At 37.9% G+C, this 26,271-nt stretch overlaps 1 protein-coding gene across 1 annotated transcript in view; it reads left to right on the top strand.

Annotated features, from left to right (window-relative positions):
• LOC121313430 (peroxidasin homolog) overlaps positions 1–26,271 on the top strand; it is a 108,176-nt gene that overhangs the window by 57,823 nt on the left and 24,082 nt on the right. Inside the window, exons 5-11 of the mRNA XM_041245955.1 lie at positions 932–1,003; positions 2,395–2,466; positions 2,780–2,949; positions 4,579–4,696; positions 11,497–11,666; positions 14,893–15,162; positions 22,586–22,702. Coding sequence (XP_041101889.1) covers positions 932–1,003; positions 2,395–2,466; positions 2,780–2,949; positions 4,579–4,696; positions 11,497–11,666; positions 14,893–15,162; positions 22,586–22,702 — 989 coding nt within the window. The remainder of the gene's footprint in view (positions 1–931; positions 1,004–2,394; positions 2,467–2,779; positions 2,950–4,578; positions 4,697–11,496; positions 11,667–14,892; positions 15,163–22,585; positions 22,703–26,271) is intronic.

Genomic DNA, 26,271 nt, shown 5'->3' with positions numbered 1-26,271 from the left:
AAGAAATATACATAATGGTGCCCATTAAATCATTTACATCTAAAACAGTATTTCTATTTTAAAAGTAAAATTCAACTTCCGGATTTTGTCCTGTTTTTAACATTTAACAATCGCAGTACATAGAACCAACATTGTTTAGATCAATCGAATATAGACAGTTGTCACAGTTGTTGTCTGTTTAGTTTTTATGGATTTTTTTTTTAAAAGCCGCTACAAGAATATCGCCGCCACAATTAAAATGCAATCCCACAGCTAGAAAACTTTGGGCACTGTTTCTGATTTAAGAATATAATGTTTAACCCTTACAGCGATCTGGCAACTTAAAGATCTCACAAGAAGATTTCAACATCTATCCTGGAGAAATGTATCATAACTTTAAGTGGCACTTCATATGAATTGCTATTAGATTAGTACATAATTATTGAAGATTGATGATTTAAATACTTGAATTCAACAGGAAATTGTTTTTAGTTAATATTTGAAATCACTTACTGTAAAATGTTTCCAGAAGGATAAGACTGTGGTTAAGGAATGGACAGCGTACATGGTAATCTTAAATTACATTCTGTAAAACATCACATTATTTTATTTAAAATATATATTGTGCTTTTAATAAGGGCTAATATGTCAACATGTTTAATATAACGTTTGGAAAAACAAAGTCCTGATTTCTACTAGTATTATTAGTTTTTCATAATATACCCTTAGATCATTTACAACAGAAACTTTTTTTATGTTAAGGTACATCTTACACTAAGTTTTACAGTTTGGAATAAAATTCCATGAATACAATTCAAATCAGTGTCCAAAGTTTCAAGCATTTATGGCAGCTGTGTTTCACAGCTGCTTAGAGCTGGGTTTCCCTTGTGGAACCACTTTGGTCCAAATCTTGGTGTTTTACTAATACTAACATTCAATATTCTTTCAACAGATACATTCACTTCAACCACATAGAAACACTAGATCCAGAAACATTTAGGGACCTTCACAAACTAGAACGATTGTAAGTGATGCATGGGCTGCCATCTTGTTTGTTGTGTGTCTGTCTTTGTACCGTCTTTCTAAACTGATGCCTTTTGCTTTGTACAAACAATAAGGTCCATTGCTAACATATCTGAAAAGACCTTTATACACGGCTTTATACATTATGAATCTCAAGCCCACTTTTCTTAATGATTAGCAATCATATTCACTAATTAGAAACACAGAATCTCGGAATAACAAAATGCTATTGGCGGTGGAAGATAAATATCTTTTTTTTTTTTTAAACTTGGTCTCATCTTTTAATCTTGCATTCAGTCAAATCCAGTGACAGATTGAATGGGCAGATCAATTTCAAATTCCTAAGCCTTGCAGAGATTATTTGATTATCCCATCCACATTTGTGAAACAGTCATGGCTCGACATGCAATTTCATGTAGTATACAAAACATTCTGACATTACAGCCAATGGATTTATAACACTGTACAATAATTACAATTTTGATTCAATACATTTTACTTTACATGTCAATATAAATAACATGTATTTAAAAATGTTATTTTGGTGAATGCAGTTTAATCATTCCTGGTTTAGGAGAAGTTATTTCAAATTATTAAAATCATTTCTAAAATACAGTTGTTGATTAGCCTAATCTGAAAATGTTACTAGTATAATTTTACATTTTTCCATGAAACAATGCTATTGAGGAATTGTAGATGTCAAGAAAACTTGTTGCAACAAAGATAAGATGCTAGACTTTCAAATTTGTTATCATTAAAAAGGTATCAACAGGTTGTTGCAAATACTGTATTTTTTCTACTTTAAAAAATCCACTACATGTAATCCACTACTGAATTAACTGAAACATGGATACAAGACTTAACATATTTTTAGCTAATGCCCTTTTTCTGTGTCATTGGCACATGAATGCAAGATTCACAGTATTACTGGCCCCATGGTATTCCTGCTGACTGGTGACTTGAAAACTAAAGCACTTGTGTGTCTAATATAGCTCTCAGAATTGAACCTCTTAGTACATCCTGTTCACCAGAGTGTAACCTTTTAATCTCTGTTCTTGCAAAACTACTCCCTGTGCTGATGTAAGAAATGCCATCTTTGTTTATGTAGTATTTCTTTCTGATGTATTTCTTATATCCAACAGAGGAGACCAAGTGCGATTTCAAACATCATAAAAATGTTATTAACATGTAAAAAGAAACATCTATTAAAAGTTTATTTTGCACCCTCTGTTGACTCCCCTGTTGTTGTTTTCAAACAGTTTGGAAATAAGGACTTGCTAAGAAATGTACAATTTGTTCACGCTGATTAAGTTCATTCGGACTCATCAGATGCCCTGTTGATAGGTATGATCTATTATCCTGGATCTAACATATTTTGTATTTATTTATCAGATTTCTTCATAATAATAAGCTGTCTAGGATCCCAGCAGGAACCTTTGATAATTTGGAATCAATACAAAGACTGTAAGTTTGTATTAAACTGTGGGATTTTGATAATGTTCTTCACATACCACTAATAAGCGCTGTTTATTAGGTCACATGTTTGTTTTTATTTTTATTTTTTTATTTTTTTGTAGATGCTTTTCATTGAATACATCAGTGAACATTAGGAATGTGTAAAATACTGATGTGTTTTCTTTTTCTATAAATCAAAATATGTAAAATGTAAATTAAGTCCATGAGATTTCAAGAAGTTTAAAGCATTTCAAATCACACATAATTTTGGAAAAGCCACGGTTGTAATTTGAAAGTATTTTTTTGTTTTACGTGAATGCAGTCGTTTGGATTCTAATGGCCTAGTCTGTGACTGTGAATTAAACTGGTTGGCTGAATTGATGAAAGAATATGCAAAGATTGGCAACACGCAAGCGGCAGCCACCTGTGAACATCCCAGCAGGTTACAGGGCAGGTCTGTTGCCACAGTAACAACAGAAGAATTCAACTGTGGTGAGTAAAGCGTGCTGTGGGCACTCTCTTCATCCTTTTGGTGTTATATTGCACATATTTTGTTTTTCATGGCTGCATAGGCGGCAATGACAAAAGCCAAGTAGGCACGGACTCCCTCAAGAATTTAGTACAGTAATTCATTTTAAAGATATGTATTTAGGATAGGCCTTTTAGTCCACCTACACGGATTCCTTCTGGTATCCTTCAAAAGTATGCTTTCCATTTTTATTTGTACAGATGAAGACTTCTGTTTTATTGTATTCCTTTATGTTTTACTACGCTTCTAATTAACACCACAAGGTACAGGATAAACAGACATGCCACTGTGCAAAGAGCACACCCTGTTGTATAGTTGCCATATATGTTCGAATCAGCAGTAACCTGATCTGTCAGCTGAATCAGATATGTATAAGATATAAATATAGAATATGAATAAGAATTTTAATTATTTATATGATATGTAAACTTATAGTATTTTGAACCAAATCTGTGGTTGTCTTCCTCTGTAGTTACATTATAGTTACAATTTTTAGCAGTTCCACTTTTGGAAGCTTATGACCTTCTGTGACCATTCCACCATCACCTGGAGAATTATAAGAAACAGGGTCGTTTTAAAGTAAAATAAATCTCATTAACACTTGCCAGTTTGAGCCCTATTATAACCAACTGTAGTACTCTAGGGCTTTTATATAATGACTGTTTTCTGGCATTGCAGCCTGCCAACTTCATACTATTAATATTCAAATTTGGTGAAAGCTAAAGGATTCAGATTAGGTCAGTATCTTTTCCTAATAAAAATGACCAGACTTGCTGAATAATAATAATAATAATAATAATAATAATAATAATAATAATAATAATACAGTTATTCTCTCATTGATAGCACAACTCTACATTTGTGATGTTTTGGGTTCATTCTGTACAGTTTCAACAGTAGAGTGGTTTAAAAAAAAAAATCCTTGTTAAATGTTGCATGTTTGTGCAGTTGGGTGTCAGTGTATTTTAACTGAGGTGGAGCTATGCTAAAGTGACAAAGTTTAATGAAAGTTAAAATGTAAAATACATTTGAATGTAATAACCTACTGTTAACCATATAGCAAAGCAAAACAGCACAGTTTCTTAAAACAAACATCTTAGGTAGCCTATAATCAAGTATAATTCAGTTCAATGTGGCACATATTGTTTTTTTAGATAAACAGATTTAGTGCCAAATCTTAATATAGAATGAAAAATATATGTGCAAGGTAACAATATTTGCTTTAATAATGTTACCCCAGGAACTCAAGAGGCAGTAAAACATCATTACTTCAAATCAGTTAACTCATATCATGAGCTTTGATGTCAGCATTCCATTTTGCTGGTATAATTGCAAAATTGAATATGTGTGCCACGTGTAGAGTACTGGGCATCTGGCACTTCCAAAGGTTTACTGCAGTAATACCATGGTAAATGCACTGTGAAGTGTGTAAAACACTGAAAACATGTTGATAAAGCTTTGCCAAGCTAGGTAAGAAAGTATGGTAAAACGAGTGATAGAGTATAACAGCATATGGAAATAATGTAGCAATGTATCACTAAATCATACAAATCTATGGTACGGTATTTGTATTGCTGCTGTCTTTTCCACAGAAAGGCCCCGTATCACCTCAGAGCCCCAGAATACAGATGTATCACCGGGAAATACTGTCCGCCTTACTTGCAGAGCTGAGGGGAATCCTAAACCTGAGATAATTTGGCTTCACAACAAGTAAGTGCAGTGTTTTAACCAGACACTCCTAAAATTTCAATAAAAAAAGGTTTGCATATATGTGTTAGATTTTACATTCATCCCAACCCGTTTCGTTGAATAGGAAGCTGAAGAAAATATGACCTTGTATTGATGTATACACCTTCAGAAAATGACAAAAATAATTTTGTGGAAAAAAAGTCTGAAATGTAATTAATTATGAATGAACACTAAACTGTGTAAAGCTTTGAAAGGTTGTTTTTGTCAATGTTAAAGACAGATAACTGTATAAAGTGAAAGCCCAGGAGAGAAAGAATGCAGATTTATAACATGTTGTATGTTCAAGTATTCCATATACAGTTTACAATACTCTGTAGGGTAAATATGACTCTTTTCCACACACAAATATCGCCACCGTGCCGTCTCAGAGACTGTAAAAACAATTATTTAAAATACCCATTCACACAGCACGAAATTGCATAATCTATGCCGGTATAATACCGTCATTACCCTTTCACACAGGCAAAGGGATCATGCGAGTACAACTTTAAATTCTGTTAGTCAACAGATCGTTTTCATGGCAACGGAAACAAAACAAACAAATAAGCAGAATATCGTGGGTAAGCTATTATAAAAAAAAAAAAAAAAAGTATGTATAATATATAATTTCATATATTTTTATTTATTTATTTTTATAACACAACTTGGAAAAATAACAACCTATGATTGGTTACACAGCATCACATGACCGTGTGTATATATAGCATGTAGCACGGCTTGCATACTAATGAGCCACTTCACACTGAATGAATCACTACACACCACTACATTCTAAATTCCATGAAAAACTGCCATTTTATTTGTTATTAGTTACAAAACCACAGCCAAAAATGAGTGGCATTTCACCTATTTCCTTTATATATTTGGGTATGAAACCACATAACTGGTACAACACCAACTTTCTAAGTGAAGACAGCAGTCCATCTAAAATATAAATAAATAAATAAATAAATAAATAAAATAAGCACACCAGCAAGAGTAAAGGCATAACAATAGATGAGGAACAGCTGAATGAAATAGATGAACACAAAGATTTAAAAAAAAAAAAAGACAAAAAACAAATACAGCATGGGCTGGTTAATGTACTTAAAGAAAAAAATATGGAAAAAATTTCAACAACATTAAGGGAATTTTATGCCAGTGCAAGAAGTTCAACTGGGGACCAGTATTCAGTCTCCAGTTTTATAACACAGAGCTAGAATAAATACATATTTTAACAGTAGAAGTTTTAAGTCCGACAACTAACAAAAACATATTTTGAGATCCAAAAGGATAAAAACGTACAAGAATATATGTGCCTCGCAGATAATGAGTTTACATACAAGATCCGGCTTCAGTCTCCATCGCAGCTGCTCTCCTTACTTACTTAGTGTCATTTGAAACTTCTCCCATCATCACAGCTTGTGGTCAATCCTCTAGTTTCGAGTGAGATGGCACTTTCAATGCAGAAATTCACTGTAAACAATGTGATGATGCCTCGAGCCTTATCACCACCCCAGTCGTGGTATGTATCATGGGAACCGCACGGCCTGTTGTGGCGATGGAGAACTGTAGTGTGCTGTAAACTTCCATGGGCTCACTTTGTCCTCTTATTAATAATGTATATGTATATATTTGGAAATAAATTGCAGATGCGTTGTTTTATATACCCTAACAACCCCCCCCCCCCCCCCCCTAAAAAAAAGAAAAGAAAAAAACATGGAGCGCTGCTGCAGCACAGCCTAAAGAAAACCTTTTGAAAATAAATCCATCAGCAGCAAAATCTGAATCAGTCAAAAACATATTTTTTCCTTCAACAAAACCATATTCTAACAACAAGACAGAAATCAATCAAGTAACAGTATATCCAAACATTTTAATAAATCAATTAAAAGTGTGGGATCTTTTCACTTGTTAAATTACATTTGCAGTGACTGCCAATGTGTTCTTAAAATCCGTGCCAGTGGAAGCTGTAGGTAATGTTTGATTCTTGTGTTTCTCAGTTTTTAAAAGCAGACTGTTGGCCATTGGGTTGCAGCAGTGGCTTTTACTTATTTTTTTTTAATTGTAATTGGAGTGGGAGGTATTTGCTGTTCCCTCTCAAGCATGAAATGTTATCCATTACCGATTGGGATTTACCTCTGTGTAGCCTCAATTACCTGTGTGCTTTGTCAAAGTTGCACGAATAGAGCAAAGTGCCAGAATTACAAATGGCCACCGTAATCCCTGTAAAACCACCCGTTCATCTTGAATTTAAAGATTTGGATAAAGCAGAGGAAAAACTAAAGTTTTGATGTGGTTTTCTTGTATTCTGGAAAAAAAAATCTCCCCCACTAAAAACTTAAAATAAATCAGATTACATGAAAACATCAGGAACAGCAATTAAAGGCAATGTTTCTTTAGCGATCATTTCAACCATTGGGTTCATTATTCACTCCTTTGTGCAAGCCATGCTCTTTAAGTATGAATAATTAAACCATGACCACTGACAATACCACACTGAATAATATCTCTTTGTGTAAATGCCTCTATTTTGTAGACACTTCTGTTAATTAAATTAAATAATTATATGTCAGGACCGCTCAGTCCCTGACCACCTTCCAGCTCCTTCTCAAGGCACACCTGTTCAGACTGTATCTGTAAACCTCACAACCCTCGACTATAAAGGACTATATGGCACCCTACTGTATCAGTTATGCATTATCTTGTACTTGCAAAAGTTAGTATGAAAACGTTTACATGAAAAAAAACTAAAAAAAATGTGCTTCTCAAAACCTAGCCCGCAGTACAAATGCATTCGTTAGAACTCATAAACGAAAACATAATTGTATGCACACACTTAACAAATTAATATCGCAAATGCATGTTAATTTAAGAATATCACAGAAAACTTTTGCTTGAGTCTATGTATATTTTAGTTGTGTAAAAGGTAAAGTACAGTACATAAAGTAGGCTACGCAATTAAATACTTTTTGCCATGTTTCAGTTGTCTCTGCACTACATAATTAATTACTGCTAAGAAAAGGTTTCAGTTTGTGTTTAATTAAAGAACTATGCAATGATTTGTTTCCATGCTTCTATTTATTAATAAAGCACCGTAAAATATAAAAGAAATCAAAACAAAACGTATTATGAGTACTAATACATACATACAGGTAGTGGACAGAAAAATGGAAACACCAATGTAAAGTCACTTAATAGGACATTGGGCCACTGTGGTATCCCGCTCTGTGGAGTTCTCAGCGGACCGTTTTTGATGAAACTGGCTGCTCGTGCCCCAGGTTGAAATTTGCAATCAATTGATCTGCAGCTGCTCGCCTGTTTTGACTTGCACTTCGAATTAATGCATAGAAATCGCGATCCTGGAGTATTCGCTTCCGTCCACTGTTGCCCTTTGCTGATGATGTCTTTCCCTCGGAGTTCCATGCCGACATCACCTTGGACATCGTTGCTCGTGAAACATCAGTAAGTTGAGCTGTCTTGGTCACTGAAGCTCCTGCCAAACACGCTCCAACAATCATCCCTCTTTCAAGGTCACCGAGGTCTCCTCTTGCCACCATGCTAGCCATAATTATAGGCAATCAGGCCTGTCTAGCATTTTTATATATGACTCTAAGCATGCTGGGATGTTATTTACTTAATTAATGCATGAGCCACACCTACGTGGAAGCCCTTTCTTTCAATATACTTGGTGCCCCTCATTTACCCAGGTGTTTCCATTTTTTTGTGCACTACCTATATATATATATATATATATATATATATATATATATATATATATATTATATATATAAAATATTGGCCGTGTTTATTTTTCAAAGTTAGTTCTCAGTCAAAAAGATTACTAAGTACTGTATTAAACTGTATTATGGGCACTGCAGGAATTAGTTTTCATAGTTCTGGTTTCAACAGTCTGTGGCTTCAAGTGAACCACTAACAATGTGCCAGTACCTTCTGAGACTAATAAACATATTACAGCAAATGTCTACCATATGGTAGTGAAAGAATTTTGATTCTGAACTTTTTCTTTTTTTTTTCTCTATTGTGGTAGAACAAGGCTCACTCTGTGAATGTCAAGCTTATTGTGTTTTTATTCATATTTTTCCCACTTCAATTATAAATGATCTCACTTGTAGATTCAACGTTAGGCATAACGTGAAGCAATTACAATACCAGTAGTTTTAATTTAAATCAGTCAATCATTAAAATATATGTATATTTAAAATCCCTAATCAAAATATGAGATCCCTGGAAAAAACAAACAAAAAAATAGATATAAAAATGGTGCCTTATAATTATTTATTTTTTTACAATATTAAGGAAATGTGTGCACAATGGTTAAAAGTTGAATGAACACTCAATAGGAATCTGACTTTTTTTATGTAAGAATTGTTAAAAAATTATATCAATGGATAGATTAGTAACCAACCATTCCCCACCTCCAACAGGCAAGTTCTAATAATAGACATCTATCAGCAGGAAAAAAAAAAAAAAAATGGATATTATTTCTAAAGCATACATATAGTACTGTGGTTTTAGGAGGTCAAAGTACTTGCAATCATGAGAAAACTTGGGAACAGAAGTTAAAAGCGTGTTGGTGTTCATAAGAGGACCCACATGCAAGACGTTACAACACTGCAGACTGCTTTCCCTAGCCCTCCTTTCCTTTCCTTAAACTGGAAAAAACTGAAAAGCTGAAACACTGAACAAAGTGTGTAATCTTTTCACTTGTTAAATTACATTTGCAGGGACTGCCAACGTGTTCTTAAAATCCGTGCCAGAGGAAGCTGTAGGTAATTTTTTATTCTTGTGTTTCTCAGTTTTTAAAAGCAGGCTGTTGGCCATTGGGTTGCAGCAGTGGCTTTTACTTGTTTGTTTTAATTGTAATTGGAGTGGGAGGTATTTGCTGTTCCCTTTCAAGTATGAAATGTCATCTATTACCGATTGGGATTTACCTCTGTGTAGCCCCGATTACCTGTGTGCTTTGTCAAAGCTGTGCGAATAGAGCAAAGTGTCAGAATTACGAATGGCCACTGTAATCCCTGTAAAACCACCCATTAACCAGAGGAAAAACTAAAGTTTTGGTGTCATTTTCTTGTATTCTAGAAAACTTTTTTTTCCCCATATAAAAATGAAAAATAAATCAGATTACATGAAAACATCACAAACAGCAATTAAAGGCAATGTATCTTTAGCGATCATTTCAACCATAGGGTTCATTATTCGTTCCTTTGTGTAAGCCATGCCCTCTCTCAGTCAACAGAGCCTGAGGCTTGCAGCTGGGCCTTTCCCTGCAGGTAGGTGGATACAGGCTTGTATTGAAGGTGGTTATTATTGTCCCAATAATGTTCCTGTAGCTCAGTCTTTTATTGCAAAGTGTGAATTTTATTGTTTTAGTCTACTTTGGTAAAACAACCCCAAAAATTTATTAGCTGAAATCTTTTTTATAATTCATTTGGTATCAGCTTGCTTATTAATAGTAACCGCTGTTATTTAAGTATGAATAATTAAACCATGACCACTGACAATACCACACTGAATAATATCTCTTTGTGTAAATGCCTATATTTTGTAGACACTTCTGTTAATTAAATTGAATAATTATATATCAGGACTGCCCAGTCCCTGACCACCTTCCAGTGCCTCCTCAAGGCACACATGTTTAGACAGCAAGTGTAAACCTCACAACCAGTGGCACTGGAGTAATTTTTATAATGGGCGTGCTGAAAGTCATTGAAAAAAACTGTAACTCCTGTATAGGATGGAAGCCATGCAAAGCCAGGGGTGCTGCTGTGCCCCCAGCACCCCTAGTTTCTGTGCCCCTGCTCACAACCCACGACTATACAGGACTATATGACAACAAATTGTACCAGTACTTGCATCATCTTGTATTTGCACTCAACTGTTCCACACTCTGTTGTATTCTACCACTACACTTAAGTATAACTATATTTTTTGTATTCTGTACTTGGTTATTCTCTCTTAAAGGTAACCGTATTCATGTTTTTTGTCATTGCTGTTACTTGAAATCGTTTTTATCCATGTATTGTACTTACTACTTGCTTTTAATGCAGCTTACTCTTATAAGAAAATACCTTTACTATAAATTTAACTGCTTATATTTTGTAATGTGATATTGTGTAAGTATATACTTTGTATTGTGGTAGTTTGTAACAACTAAGTCACCCTGAATAATAATAATAATGATAATAATAATAATAATAATGCATTCCAACCACCTCTGTTACCCATAGCTACAATATTGGTATCACCCTGCACTTTTAAGAACACATGTTTTTTTTTGTTTTTTTGTTTTTTTTTGTTTTGTTTTTAAGTTTTTGAGTAATTTAAAGCCATAGAAAGAAATAACAATGTATTTGTTATTTATTTATAGTAATACGCCAGGCTGCAGCGGCAGGCTTAGCATGGTTAATGGGTCTGTTCAGACCATTTATATTTGTTGCAATACAGGATAGATTATACAAGTAGTAACTTTCTAAACGATTAACAATGTTCTAATCCCTAATATAAACTTTGTAAAGTGCTCATTAAAACACTGGTTTAGTCAATGATATTCACTGGGGTCAACAGATTTTTCAGTCATGGCAAGCCAATCTGTAATTTCCAAGTTAAACCATGTGACACTCACTCTCTATTTATGTATGTATTTATTAATTTATAGAAATGAAATTAATATGAGAGAAATTAAGCCAAGCTGTAATTTGCAAGTTACACAATGTGACACTCACTCTCTATTTATGTATGTATTTATTAATTCATAGCAATGAAATTAATATGAGAGATGATGTTCGTCTGAACTTGCTGGTGGATGGGACCCTAATGATTCAGGATACAAGAGAGTCTGACCAGGGCACTTACCAATGCATGGCCAAAAATGTTGCTGGAGAGACTAAAACCCAAGGAGTGCTGTTGAGATACTTTGGTACCCCAAGTAAGAAAGCTGTACTATTTTTGTTTGTCTTATTTAAACATTTAAATATATTTTTTAAGGTATTTAAACATATTTTATTTATTTAAGTGGTAACTTAATGCCACTAAGACCTTATTATGAAATACATCTGTATGCCAATAATTTGCCATTGTCAAAATGTAATGTGTTGCAGTAGATTATAAATACATTACCAAATAATGTATTGCTAATGTGACCAGTCACAAAAACATTAATTAAACCCTTGTCTTAGTGAACGTAAAATGTTTATTCTCCACTTGTACATTAATGTGAAATATGGGAGTATTGCACTTGTTCTCTAATTGGTGAAATATAAAACAAAACAAACAAAACAAAAAAAAAAAACCTATACATACAGTTTTTGGAAGGCAAAACAAAAGCCGTAGCTTACTTACGCATCAATCCATATGAAATCAACCACAATCCCTGTTAAAACCATCCATTGATCTTTGAGAATTAAAATTTGGTCATTTTCTTGTATTGTGATACACTTGTTTTCCCCCATATAAAAATGAAAAATAAATCAGATTAAAACCGTAGCTTACTTACGCATCAATCCATATGAAATCAACCACAATCCCTGTTAAAACCATCCATTGATCTTTGATTGAATTAAAATATTGGGAGTTTAATGTCATTTTCTTGTATTGTGATACACTTGTTTTCCCCCATATAAAAATGAAAAATAAATCAGATTACGCAAACATCACAAAAATATGTTTTAGAACATGGTGAATAATTTAAAAACATGTGAAGCTGGACACACAGTAGAAGGACAGCAGCCAAACCCAAATCCATTCATGTGCATCCCCAACAGTGTGACAAGGAAAATATCCTATAAAACTAAAATAACATGAATTGCACAGATCTCTAATATTAATGTGTTACAGAACACCTTGCAAAGTAATGCAAGAAACACATTGCGTTACTAGTGCTGTGTGCTGTGCAGCCTTTATCACAGCATTATATCGTTAAACATGCGGCTGACTTTTTACATTCTAAATCAACTGGGTAATATATTTCTAACATTTCCTCTGGTGTATTCAGGAATTGAAATGGGAGAAAAATGCTTATGACACAGACAAGAGCACAGGGTTTATCCTTGGTTCACAGAGAGCTACCCTCACGGAAGTGAGACCAGATCAACCGGCCTCCAAGGCTGGGAATCAAGCGTTACTCCTCCCAAGGGGAAATTAAATAATAGGATAGCGGACGAATAAAAAAGATGATCAGAAATATAGAGGTCTCCCCGGCGTGCAGGGTTTGACAATGCTGCGGGAGGCCGACACAGGTAGACTTCCAAGGCTTCACTGCTCGTACTCTTTTGAGCAAAATAATTATCATGGAGAGAGGAATGAATATAAGACTCCATTGCATGGAGGTGTTGGTTGACATTGACTTTGGCTGCTGAGGTTGTTGCACCTGTATAGAAGGAATAGATTGTCTTTTACGTGGACAAGTACTGCAGAATGCATTCCTGCTTGAAAGGGAGACCCGCCTTCACCAAGTTCAACCGGACCATCTGGATGTGGTGGAAGGAGCCAGAGCAGCAGCTGTGTAGTCTCGGATGGAGGTGAGAAGATTGTGCAGGGATGAATTTAATTGAACAACAGATCGCTGAACTGAGGAACAAATGAGCAGAAGGAACGAGCATGTGAACCACAGAGCCTTCAATAATGCTACTTAATAGCAGTGAAGAGAGAGACTGCCAGTAGAGGAGGCAGATCTGAAAGCACTAGCAGGGTAAAGATTGGCAGCTCAGCGCAGCTGGGGAGCAACAGGAATAGCAAAAGTGATCGGCATGGCTGGAGCGGCTGGTGCAGCTGGTGTAGGGGTAGGGAGGCTGATGGTTTTATGCAAGTGGTCTGATTTTCGTCATAGTGATTTGGAGGTGCATTTTGGAGAATGAATCGGTTGAAGCAAATGGATCAGGTAAAACAGCACCTGGGGGTGAGAGCACTTTTTTAACATTTCTTCTTCCTTTCTGCCCTTCTTACCACATGGTAAAAAAAAGGCTGAATTGACTGATTTATAACAATAATATGAAGGTGCAGTTTGGAAAGACACAGACACATTTTATCTATATCCTGGTCAGCTGCAAGGGAGACAGAGTTAGTTGGAGCAGAATCAGACCAAAGACAGCTTGCATGGAGGAATGGCGAATGGAGAGTGATTGTACTGTGAAGGCAGGACTTTCCGTGACTGGTTTCTGCTTTATATTTGAGGGGGAGGGTAAAAGACAATGGTGCCGATGAAGTGGCAGTGAAATAAAACGGACAATTCCAATCGCTTCCTGCTGTGATTAGAATGCCAGATTTAAAATGCTCTTCCAAGATTGTTGGTGGACCAGTCTGTAACATTTGGTCAGTATTGTAGAGGAAAGCAGCTCATAGAGGAAAGCAGCTCATAGAGGAAAGCAGCCCATAGAGGAAACTGCCCCGAGGCTGGTTTAGATAAAGGGAAATTGTGGTAGATTCAAAACCCTGCACAGCTGGGATGATGCTCCTAAACAAGCGAGAGGGCTGCTTATGAGACGTGGCTCCTGAGCTGAGCAGTCTTTGAATAAAAGCAAAGGGGAGAAGGATCAAAACAAGAATAAAGGAGGGATCAAAAGAAGAAACTTTAGTTTTGATGAATAGAAAGACAGATATCTAGGACTGGAACAGCAGTTCGACGACGTCAGGATCAGCTACAGCCTCCAGTGTAAGAGAGAGAAGGATGTTTTCAGTGGATTATGCACAGAAGCTTTTGCTGGACTGTTTAGCTAGTGAGATGACATCGGTGTCTTTAGAGAGCGAGATTTTTCACTCTGTAAATCGAAAGTAGCAAATACTCACAGCTCAATGAAGTGACTTAGTGTTTATCTAAATAGCTATCTCTTCTCATTTGAAGATTCATATGCTTTCTATCTACTACATTAAATAATACTGTAAATGCTTGTACTTGATAATTATTCTTTGTACTCAAGGTACTCATTTTCTTTTTTCACTAATATGTTTCCTGATTATTTTAAAATTGTTTACCAAAATTCACCATTATTGGTTAGGTTCTCAAATTTATTTGACATACTATACATTTCACATGTATTGCAATATTCCTATTTTTTTTTTGCTTCATATCTATTTTCTCCATTTAATATTTTTTAAAGTAGAGTAGTATGGTAATTTGAGAAGTTATCTCAAACGTGGGTTTACTTATTTTTTTCCAGCCAAACCCAGTTTTGTGATACAGCCACAGAACACAGAGGTGCGGGTTGGTGCCAGCATTACCCTAGAATGCAGTGCTACAGGTCACCCCCAGCCACGAATCACCTGGACCAGAGGAAATGGAAATCTCAGAAACAACTCCCGGTACACTATCACCTTATCGGGAGGTCTCTTTATTCAGAATGTATCTTTGGAAGACCACGGTCAGTTTGTTTGCCATGCCAGTAATGACCAGGACTCCATTCAGGCATCATCACAAATCATTGTTCAAGGTAGGCTGCATAAATTGGGTTATAATAATAATAATAATAATAATAATAATAATAATAATAATAATAATAATATAATAATATAATACAATGTTTAAATCTGAAAATGTATGAATTTGGATGAAATGTATCTTGCAATGTCAAAAGTGCATTTCTTAAATAGCTACATACCTGCAGTAAAGCACTTTCGTGTATGTGTATCTTTTCCAATTAAACACATTGTTAGTTATTTCCAGTGGAATACTGTAACTGAGCAATTAACTTTCTTTCCGTAATTTAGTGCTTCTTGTCAGTGTAGTTACTGTTATTATCCAGTCTTTTCCTGTGTGGTTTCAATGTTGCGTGTTGTAGATGGATCTTTCCTCTGTGTTTATTTTTCAAAGATGTCTCCACTACACAGCTACAGTTCCTATAGAAAATCTACACCCCCTTTCAAAATGTTCACGTTTTGTTGCCTTATAGCCTGGAATTAAAATGCAATAAAATGTTTGTTTGTTTTTTTCATTTATCTACACATTCTACCCCTAGTGAAAAAAAAATTCTATAAATCTGTAGAAAATTAATTAAAAATAAAAACTGAAATAGCTTGGTTGGGCAAGTGTCCACTCCCCTTGTAATAGCAATTCTAAATTAGCTCAGGTGTAACCAATCGTCTTCAAAATCACACACCAAGTTAAGTGGCCTCCACCTGTGTTAAATGGTAGTGATTCACATGATTTCAGATAAATTCAGCAGTTCCTGTAGGTTCCCTCTGCTGGGTATTGCATTTCAAAGGAAAGACCGAACCATGAGCACCAAGGCACTTTCAAAAGAACTCCAGGACAAAGTTGTTGAAAGGCATAGATCAGGGGATGGGTATAAAAAAATATCAAAGGCCTCGAATATCCCTTGGCGCACGGTCAAGACAATTATTAAGAAGTGGAAGGTGTATAGCACCACCAAGACCCTGCCTAGATGAGGCTGTCCCTATAAACTGGATGACTGAGCAAGACGGAGACTGATCAGAGAGGCTACCAAGAGGCCAGTGGCAACTTTGCAAGAGCTACAAGCTTTCATGGCCAAGACTGGTCAAAGTGTGCATGTGACAACAATATCCCAAGCACTCCACAAATCTGGCCTGTATAGTAGGGTGGCAAAAAAGGAAGCCATTACTCAAAAAAGCCCACCTTGAATCCTGTTTGAAGTATGTAAAAAAACACCCAGGCGATTATGTAGCCACGTGGCAAAAAGTTTTGTGGTCTGACGAAACTAAAATGGAACTTTCTGGCCTAAATGCAAAGTGTTGTTTGGCGCAAACCCAACACAGCGCATCATCCAAAGAACACCATCCCTACTGTAAAGCATGATGGAGGCAGCATCATATTATGGGGATGTTTCTCATCGCCAGGGATTGGGGCACTTGTCAGGATAGAAGGGAAAATTAATGGCGGAAAGCACAGAGAAGTCCTTGAGGAAACCTGCTGCCCTCTGCAAGAAAGCTGAAACTGGAATGGAAGTTAACCTTTCAGCATGACAACGACCCAAAGCACACAGCCAAAGCTACACTGGAGTGGCTAAGGAACAAAAAGGTAAATGTCTTTGAGTGGCCCAGTCAGAGCCCTGACCTAAATCCAATTGAAAATTTGTGGCACGACTTGAAGATTGCTGTCCGTCAACACTCCCCAAGGGCCATGACAGAGTTTGAACAGTTTTCTAAAGAAAAATGGTCAAATATTGCCAAATCTAGATGTGCAAAGTTGGTAGAGACCACGAAATGTGAAAAAAAGTTCAAGGGGGTGTAGATTTCTATAGGCACCTGTGAGGCGAGAGTGTATTAAATGGAATGTCCAGACAGTAATTTATGTGTACAGAAATAAAATAATTTATTTTTATTCTCTATACACAACAAAATGATTAAATAACAAAAGAAAACAAAATGGTGTGAGGGAAGGAGTGCAGGGGTGAAATCCAAAACAAACCGTGATGACTCGTCTTTAATTGTCTTCGTGGCGACCCATACATAAACAAAAAAAGACAAAAGAAATGTTAGTGTTTTTTGTTTTAAAAAATCCCGCTGCACCAAACCAATCTCTCCCTCCACCCGTTACTCCTCCTATTTTACTTTCGGACCAACCCCGAACACAGTAGTACGTTCCCTTTAGTATGTAATGTCCCGCCTCTGTAGTCAGTGGAACACCAATCCTCAACTGACAAGTGTCCTTATCCTTCACTTGACTCCAGTGGCTGGAATTTACATACTCGTACTTCCGCCCCTCACCAAGGTGCCGCCCCTCAAAAGATGACTTTTGCCATGGTCACGAGATCTTGGTAAGGGAAGTCCCGAGTTGGTTTGATGCCATCTACTGTCGGGAGGCTGAATCACAGACCGAAAACCCTTTGACTCATCACATATCCCACCCCTCAGAGTGGAGCCGAAGGAACACCCGGAAACCTCTAACCCTTCCCTTTTCCCTCCCTCCCGGGAAAAAAAATCAGCATTTTGATGTAACTTACCCGCACGATACCTTATTTGAAAGGCGAAGGGTTGGAGCGCCAGGTACCACCGCGTAATCCTAGCGTTTGAATCCTTCATCGTGTCTAACCACTTTAAAGAAGCGTGATCTGTGATGAGTACAAAAGGTCGTCCCAGAAGATAGTATTTTAAAGATTCCACTGCCCATTTCACTGCCAGGCATTCTTTCTCCACTACCGAATACCTCTGTTCTCTGGGCAGTAACTTCCGACTGATGTATAGTATCGGGTGTTCTATACCATCTCTCTCCTGGGACAGAACCGCCCCCAGACCAGTCTGCGATGCATCTGTCTGCAGGACGAACTCTCGGCTGAAATCCGGGCTTATTAATGCTGGGGCCTGACTCAAATTAGTTTTAATAGATTCAAAGGCTGTCTGACACTCTGCACTCCACTTAATTTTATTTGGAGCGTTCTTTTTAGTGAGATCAGTGAGAGGGGCGGCTATAGTGGAAAAGTGTGGAATAAAGCGGCGGTAATAACCAGCCAACCCTAACAGTGATCTCACCTGGGTTTTCGTGGTAGGTACCGGTGAATCCAACAAAGCCTGGACTTTTGAAACCAACGGTTTCACTCTACCCTTACCCATTATGAAACCTAAATATTTAGTTTCTTCTTTTCCAATAGCGCACTTTGCCATGTTCGCTGTGAGCCCCGCCCTCCTCAGAGACTGTAAGACGGCTTCTAATCTAGTCAAATGTTCTCTCCAGGAAGAACTATAAATGACTACATCATCGATATACGCAGCTGCATACTCTCGATGAGGTTGTAAAACCCTGTCCATTAGTCTCTGAAAAGTAGCAGGCGCTCCATGAAGTCCGAACGGCATAGTACAAAATTGAAAAAGACCCTCTGGGGTTGAAAATGCCGTTTTCTCACGAGAGGCTTTCGTTAATGGAATTTGCCAATATCCTTTCGTCAGATCCAGAGTTGAAATAAACCGAGCTTGCCCCAGTTTGTCTAAGAGTTCATCTACTCGAGGCATGGGATATGCATCAAACTTGGAGATAGCATTCACCCTCCTAAAATCGATACATAATCGTAGTGACCCATCTGGCTTGTCTATTGGTACTATTGGGCTACACCACTCACTTCGGGAAGGTTCAATTACCCCAAGTTTCAACATACACTCCACCTCCCTTCGAACAGAATCTCTCCGACTCTCTGGAATGCGATACGGTCTCTGTCTAACTCTTAGACCTGGCGGAGTGATAATAGCATGTTCGATCAAATGCGTTCTTCCAGGCACGTTAGAAAACACATCACTGAACATATTAATTAGATTGCTTACCTCTTCACGCTGATCAGGAGTTAATTGTTCCCCCATCGGGACCTCAATTGCTGACTCTGACTCAATTGAGGGTCCAAAATCCTCTCCCTCCTGTACAGGAGATATAAAATGGACTTCCCGTTCTTTCCACGGTTTCAGGAGATTAACATGATAAATTTGACTTTCTTTCCGACGCCCAGGCTGTCGGATCTCATAATTGACTTTACCAATTGCTCGAATAACCTGAAAGGGACCCTGCCATTTAGCAAACAACTTAGATTCCGATGAGGGCAACAATAACAACACTTTATCTCCAGGTCGAAAGTTCCGAATTCTTGCATTTTTATTGTAGCTTTGTTGCTGCTTCTGCTGTGCCGCTTTGAGATTGTCATGTGCCAATCGACCGACTAATTCTAAGCGATCGCGTAACTGCAACACGTATTTTACTACATTTTTAGACTCCTTTGACTGTTCTTCCCAGCCTTCTCTTATGAGATCCAAGATACCCCGCGGCTGCCGACCGTACAAGAGCTCAAACGGGGAAAACCCCGTTGAGGATTGTGGTACCTCGCGAACTGCAAAGAGCAAGTAGGGAAGCAGTTTAGCCCAATTGCGTTTTTCTTGATCTACAAAGCGGCGCAACATATTTTTCAAAGTCTGATTAAATCGTTCAACAAGCCCATCCGTTTGAGGATGAAAAACTGAGGTTCTAATTGAACGGATTTTCAATAATTTATATAGTTGCTGAATACAGTCTGACATAAAATTAGTGCCCTGATCAGTGAGAATTTCTTTCGGGATTCCCACCCTAGAGAATATTTTTACCAATTCATTCGCTACAGCTACTGCATTCATAGAGCGTAAGGGAACAGCTTCTGGATATCTCGTTGCGTAGTCCACTACTACTAAAATATACCGATATCCTGACTCTGTTCCCTCCAGAGGGCCTACTAAATCTACACCAATCCTTTCAAACGGTACCCCAATAATTGGAAGTGGAACCAGAGGTGCGGGGCGAACTGACTTAGGGGCAGCTAATTGACATTCAGGACACTCCGATACATACTTCCGCACAAGACCATAAACCCCAGGCCAAAAAAACCGGGCCAGAATTCGTTCCTGAGTCTTTTCAGTTCCCAAATGACCTGAAAATGGAATGTCATGCGCCAATCTCATGACTTCTGACTGAAAAGGCCTAGGAACCAATAACTGTTTTACGAGCTGTCCCGTCCCGGGAGCCCGGGTTATTCTATATAATAAGTGCCCAGATACAGAAAAATGCGGAAATACCACCGGTTGTCCTTCCTGCATATCCTTCCCCTCGATATATCTAACCTGTTTCCAAGCATACCGTAACGTGGGATCATTTTGTTGTTCATATCCCAAGTCAATATCTCGGTCCCAATGGTTAGGTACACAGAGAGGAGTGTCTTTTATTACATGACCTTCCACCTCAGTAACCTCGCAGCCCCGGTTACACTGAATACCTACTCCCTTTCCTTGCCGTTTAAGCGATTGGTTTACTTTTGTGTCAGACCCCTCCCCTTGTCGTCTCAGAGTTCCCTCATATTTTTCCACCCGACGCTCTCTTTTTGTTTTTCTTGGGCGGATTTTAGGGTTAAACAGGTCGGATTGCAACGGAAAAATCTCGCCAATTGTTTTCTCCTGTTGCTTTAATTGTCCCCTGGTAGAAACTAAGACCATTTCCCGACCTAAAATACGATCAAAAAACGGCCAGTCTCTTCCCAGGAGAACAGGGTATGGTAAACATTGCGCTACAGCCACTTTAACGTAAGCTGAATAATCACCTACAATAAGTCTAACTTTAGTGGTGGGATAAACCCGAGTTTCTCCATGAATACAGGAGATAGCCACTTTACCCTGTGGCTCCCAGGCTACCCCATCCAAGAGAGCTTGCCGAATCAATGTTTGTGCACACCCAGAGTCCGCAAATGCGTAAGTACTCTTTCCCCCGACCTGTACTCTTAACTGATAAGGGCCCTCCCGACATTCCCCAGTGTTCCTACCTGTTACTGCTGACCAGGATCTTGTCGCCAGGTCCACCTTTATTACTGGACAATTCCTGGCAATGTGTCCAGGCTCATTACATTGGTAGCACACTTGGTTAGGAGGCATCAACGGAGTTAATCTGTCCTGCGAGTCCGCGACCGGCAGGTTAGGGGGATTCTCTCTCGCCCAGGATGGGGCTAACCTCGACCTCCATGGTCTGAAGGTCTGGTTACCCCCTCTGGGCTTCATTGGTTGGTTGGTCCGAGTTAGTTTAGGGGCAGGAGTGGGGTCTGACCCGGCACCTTCGTTTGCGTCTTCGTAGGCCTCCGCCAGGAGGATGGCATCCTCGAGAGTGGTAGGTCTATTCCTCTTAATCCACTCTCGATTCCCTGGCGGTAGTATAGACGCAAACTGTTCTATAACTATTTTCTGCACCAGTTCTTGGGGTGTATGTTCTTCTGGCCGCAGCCACCGGGTGCACTGATCTAAAAGATATTGTCCCGCAACCCGGGGCCGCATCCCCTTGGACAGCTGGTATTCCCGAAAACGGCGCCGGTATGTTTCCTCCGTGATCCCGAGGCGTGAGAGAATGGCTTCTTTAACTTTAACATAGTCCCCTGCATTCGTGGCCGTCAGGGCTCGATACGCTGCCTGAGCTTCCCCTGTCAGGCAGGGTGCCAATTTCATGGCCCAGTGTTCCCTAGGCCACTCTGCAGCCTCTGCCACTCTCTCAAAAGTAATCAAGAAAGCCTCGGGATCATCTTCCGAGGTCATCTTCTGAAGATTAGGCTGAGCTGCAAACATCCGGGCAACCGCTCTCTCTGATGTTGATATTGATAGTTTTTCCACCAGCTGTCCAAAGAACTGGGCGAGCTGTTCCTGGTGCCGTGTCTCTCTCTCCTCTCGCTTCTCCTCCTGCTCCCTAAACATTGTCAAAACTGGAGCTGGATCCATTTTCACTTCTGACACCACGTGTGAGGCGAGAGTGTATTAAATGGAATGTCCAGACAGTAATTTATGTGTACAGAAATAAAATAATTTATTTTTATTCTCTATACACAACAAAATGATTAAATAACAAAAGAAAACAAAATGGTGTGAGGGAAGGAGTGCAGGGGTGAAATCCAAAACAAACCGTGATGACTCGTCTTTAATTGTCTTCGTGGCGACCCATACATAAACAAAAAAAGACAAAAGAAATGTTAGTGTTTTTTGTTTTTAAAAATCCCGCTGCACCAAACCAATCTCTCCCTCCACCCGTTACTCCTCCTATTTTACTTTCGGACCAACCCCGAACACAGTAGTACGTTCCCTTTAGTATGTAATGTCCCGCCTCTGTAGTCAGTGGAACACCAATCCTCAACTGACAAGTGTCCTTATCCTTCACTTGACTCCAGTGGCTGGAATTTACATACTCGTACTTCCGCCCCTCACCAAGGTGCTGCCCCTGAAAGATTACTTTTTCCATGCCAAGGGAAGTCCCGAGTTGGTTTGATGCCATCTACTGTCGGGAGGCTGAATCACAGACCGAAAACCCTTTGACTCATCACAGCACCATACATTGAAAACAGAGAGAAATGCCAGCCTATGTGGTGTTAAGGAATTGTTATTCATTTATTGTTTTTTTGTCTCCAGCTCCACCAAGGTTTACAGTGTCTCCCAGTGATCAAGTTGTGATAGAAGATCACTCTGTAGACTTTGAATGTACAGCTGTTGGAAATCCACCTCCTGTCATTGCCTGGACCAAAGCAGGTAACAGATATTTCCAGCTTCACCCGCCTGTGTGTAATTAAAGGCAAGCAGTTTCATATGTCAAGTTATGTATTTGTTTCACCTTTCCTTTGACCTTTTTTGATGTTTACAATTACCGAAAATGGTTATAGGTTATGATTAATTTTCCTCTGTATCTGTCTGTCCCTGGCATCGCACTTGCTTTGGGCTTGTCTGGAGACTGTGTAGAATTGAATAGACGTCCTCATTCCATTCAAATTATGTGACAATGATCTTTCAACCTTGCTGACCCAACCCAATCTACATATACAGAGAGGATAGGTGGAAAATTGGGACCAGCCAAGTTTAAAGGTCATTCAATCACGTGATTTGAATAGGAAGTCTTTTCAGTGTTTGTCAGCTCACAGACAGGTGAAGAACAATAATAGTAACTCAGTATTGGTACAACAGGACCTAGAACCATCAACATAATTGCAAACATCATACACATATACACATATATATAATTTTGTGGCCAAGCTATCCGTACCTTTGGGTTCGTGCCCGTTTAAAAACATGACCCAGAAATAAAATCTTGGATTTTTTAGCGCTTTTGCACACTTTTATTCAAAACACAAAACAAACAAACAAACAAACCTAGCTCTCATTGAGCACTCACTACACACATGCAGGTCCCTGTCTAATTTGCAGGACAGCTAAGCTGTTTACCTGGCATAAAACACCAAAACACTTGAATACAATATTTTATAAAACCAACCGTAGGTTTTAAAGAGACCTTTATGACTTTCAGTCGGACTCTTCACACAACAGCAGTAGCCTGGAGCAGACTGACTGCTTCCCTTTTATACCCTGCACCTGGCTCAAATTGTCAATAATGGGCAGGTGCAGGTGATAATTAATAATTAAATAAAACAATTAAACAAGCCATTTTACCCTGAATATAAGATTAAATCAGTGTAATATGCATACAATAATAATTACTGAGATCTAGGGTTCATATCAACTGGATCAATTGTAGTAGTAATAGTAGTCTTTCCTGATTCAAGAAATGTATATATAATATATATATATATATATATATATATATATATATATATATATATATATATATATATATATATATATATATACACATACACACACACACACACACACAACATGGTCCCAGTGGTGTAGTGTTTAATCTGAAGGTACTAAACACCACTAAGACAATAATTATTATATTAATTCCCATTTTATCTGTATACTGCACTTCAAGTAACACATATAATAGGTAATGCATGTATCTAATTTTACAAGTATTTCCACAAAGTGTCTTTCTTCATCTTGTCAGAATGCTTTACTATGTGTCTTTGTGTTAGTGGCTTTGTTTGTTTTTGTGTCTAGAGCCATAGTCGATGCGCTGTTGCTGTTGTCGTCATCAGTATTTTTAGCTTTCTTAAAGTTTGTAATGAAGGTTCCTAATGTTCTTATCACTACATCGAGGACTACTGACTGAATCAGACAGTTCTATGGGAGATGTGAGTCATGTAACTTATCTTGCCTATTAATTGTTTGTGCTCTGGATCCACTACACCAATACTGCCTGCAGAAAATAGAACCAGAACAGTGTTCCGGAGCATTCCGGCTCAACTGCACAACTGCATGGTACAAAGCTTTGCAGCTGATTACTGTACCACTAGGGAACCATGTGGATGCTTTGAGTTTCTGTACAAATATGATAATGTGAGATGTCCAAGCACATCATTTATTTTTTTACATTGTTTAAATTGAAACTTTCAATTTGCTTTTCACGTGGACAAGAGATCTTTTACCAGCTGCTTCAGTTAATCCTAAACGTACTACATGATATTATGTGCAAACCAAACACCGTGTTTATGTCTGCTGCAAAACACAGAAACTTATGTAACTGTACCAGTAAATATCCTTCATCTATTTATGAGTAATTCAACACCATTTTTGCTTGATGTCTGTCGCTTCTCCTTCTATGCTGTTAATCCCGGTTTTTCATCTCCTCTTGCGAGGAATTTCCAAGTGCTCTCCAGCTGCACCTGCTCGCCTGGCTATCGCTATAGTCATTCTATGCAACTGGATTACTTTCGCCACATTTTCTCCATTTGATGATTTAGCTATGGAAATCATTTGCCTAACAGAATCCGCTCTAGTGACCCGAAGATCCCTGTTTCATCCTATTCCTTTGGATTTCAAAAACGGATCAGTTGCGGCAAGGACAATGTATTCAGCTTTCAAAAATCAACTCTCCTCTTTGCCCTTATGCTTCCATGCTGAAATACATGACAGAACATAAACCCAAATCTCCTTCCGACCCCCTATTCATCAGTGCAAGCGGGTTTGTTGTCTCAAGACTGGTTTGCTCTCGGCTCTCCACTTTGGTTTCCAGAGCAGGTCTGCCCCTGCAATGCTACACTCCTCATTCATTCAGGATCAGGACAGCCACTTCAGCAGCAAAATATTCAGAGTCGTTCTTTTCCTGCTTAGTAAGCAGACACAGACATTTAAATATCCCCTCCCCTAAATGACTATGAATTGAGTAAACTGCATTGTTATAGCCAAAGGCAAGGTATTTTCCCCATTCTCCAGATATAGTATCTCTCACACAGGGACACACTAGCTGATTATATTGTTGTTGCCAGAACACATTACAGGAATGCCTGACTGCTTTGTCTTTGTCTGGAATTCAGTTTCACGGTGTCAGCACTATTTCTTTTCTTTCTCGCTTGCCAAATGATGCAAAACAGAAAGAATAAGGTCATTATTAACTTTCAAATTAAAAAAAAAAAAAAATCTGTAGTGTCTGATACAATTATAAATGTTTCCCGTCTAGTACTTCATTACTCTGTGATTTATACTTCCTCAAGGAAAGCATTGTATGCAATAATAGTGATCGTAGACCTTCTGAGACTGCTAAACATTCACACATGGAATTAGTTTTATGATTCAGAGTTGACTGTTAGACAAATGTAGCATTAGATATGTGCATACCATTTAATATAGATACAACATGAATATACTGTGCTACATAAATGTTTAATATGTATTAATCATAATTTCTTTCATAAAAAAAAAACAAGATTAGAAGGGTGGCAAAAATGCAAATGTGCACTTGCTAAGTATTGTGTTAATATCCGGTGGGTGTTTTAGGAGGTACACTTTGTAATAACAAGCTCTAATTGTGAGTGTGTATTATTCTCTCACTGTTGTTTAAATGTATACAAATGTCCAAATCAATTCAACAAGCTGTTTACAAGTTATAAGAGTAACAGGTTCACTGCCAGCTTGTGAACATAAGTATGTTTTTGCCATGTTGAAAATCCAATTGTGTGTGATTATACTGAGGGTAGCTATAAGTTTTTAAATTGGTCAACTTCTGGAAATCATGTTGTAAGAATGTTCCATATATTTAATTGTCAGGGTCATATACATTTTTTTTTTTTTTTTTTTTTTTTATAATAAAATGCAGCAGTCATGCAAACATTCTGAGTGGAATACTTTAGTTTGTTAAAAGTCAAATAAACTCTGATAGGATAGTTTTCATGTTTGGATGTCCATTCAAGAGTCAGACAAATATT

The sequence above is a fragment of the Polyodon spathula genome, chromosome 3 (assembly GCF_017654505.1).
Source record: "Polyodon spathula isolate WHYD16114869_AA chromosome 3, ASM1765450v1, whole genome shotgun sequence".
Lineage (NCBI taxonomy): Eukaryota > Metazoa > Chordata > Actinopteri > Acipenseriformes > Polyodontidae > Polyodon > Polyodon spathula.
The sequence above is the reverse complement of the archived record's forward strand: the minus strand, read 5'-3'. Positions and strand labels throughout refer to the sequence as shown.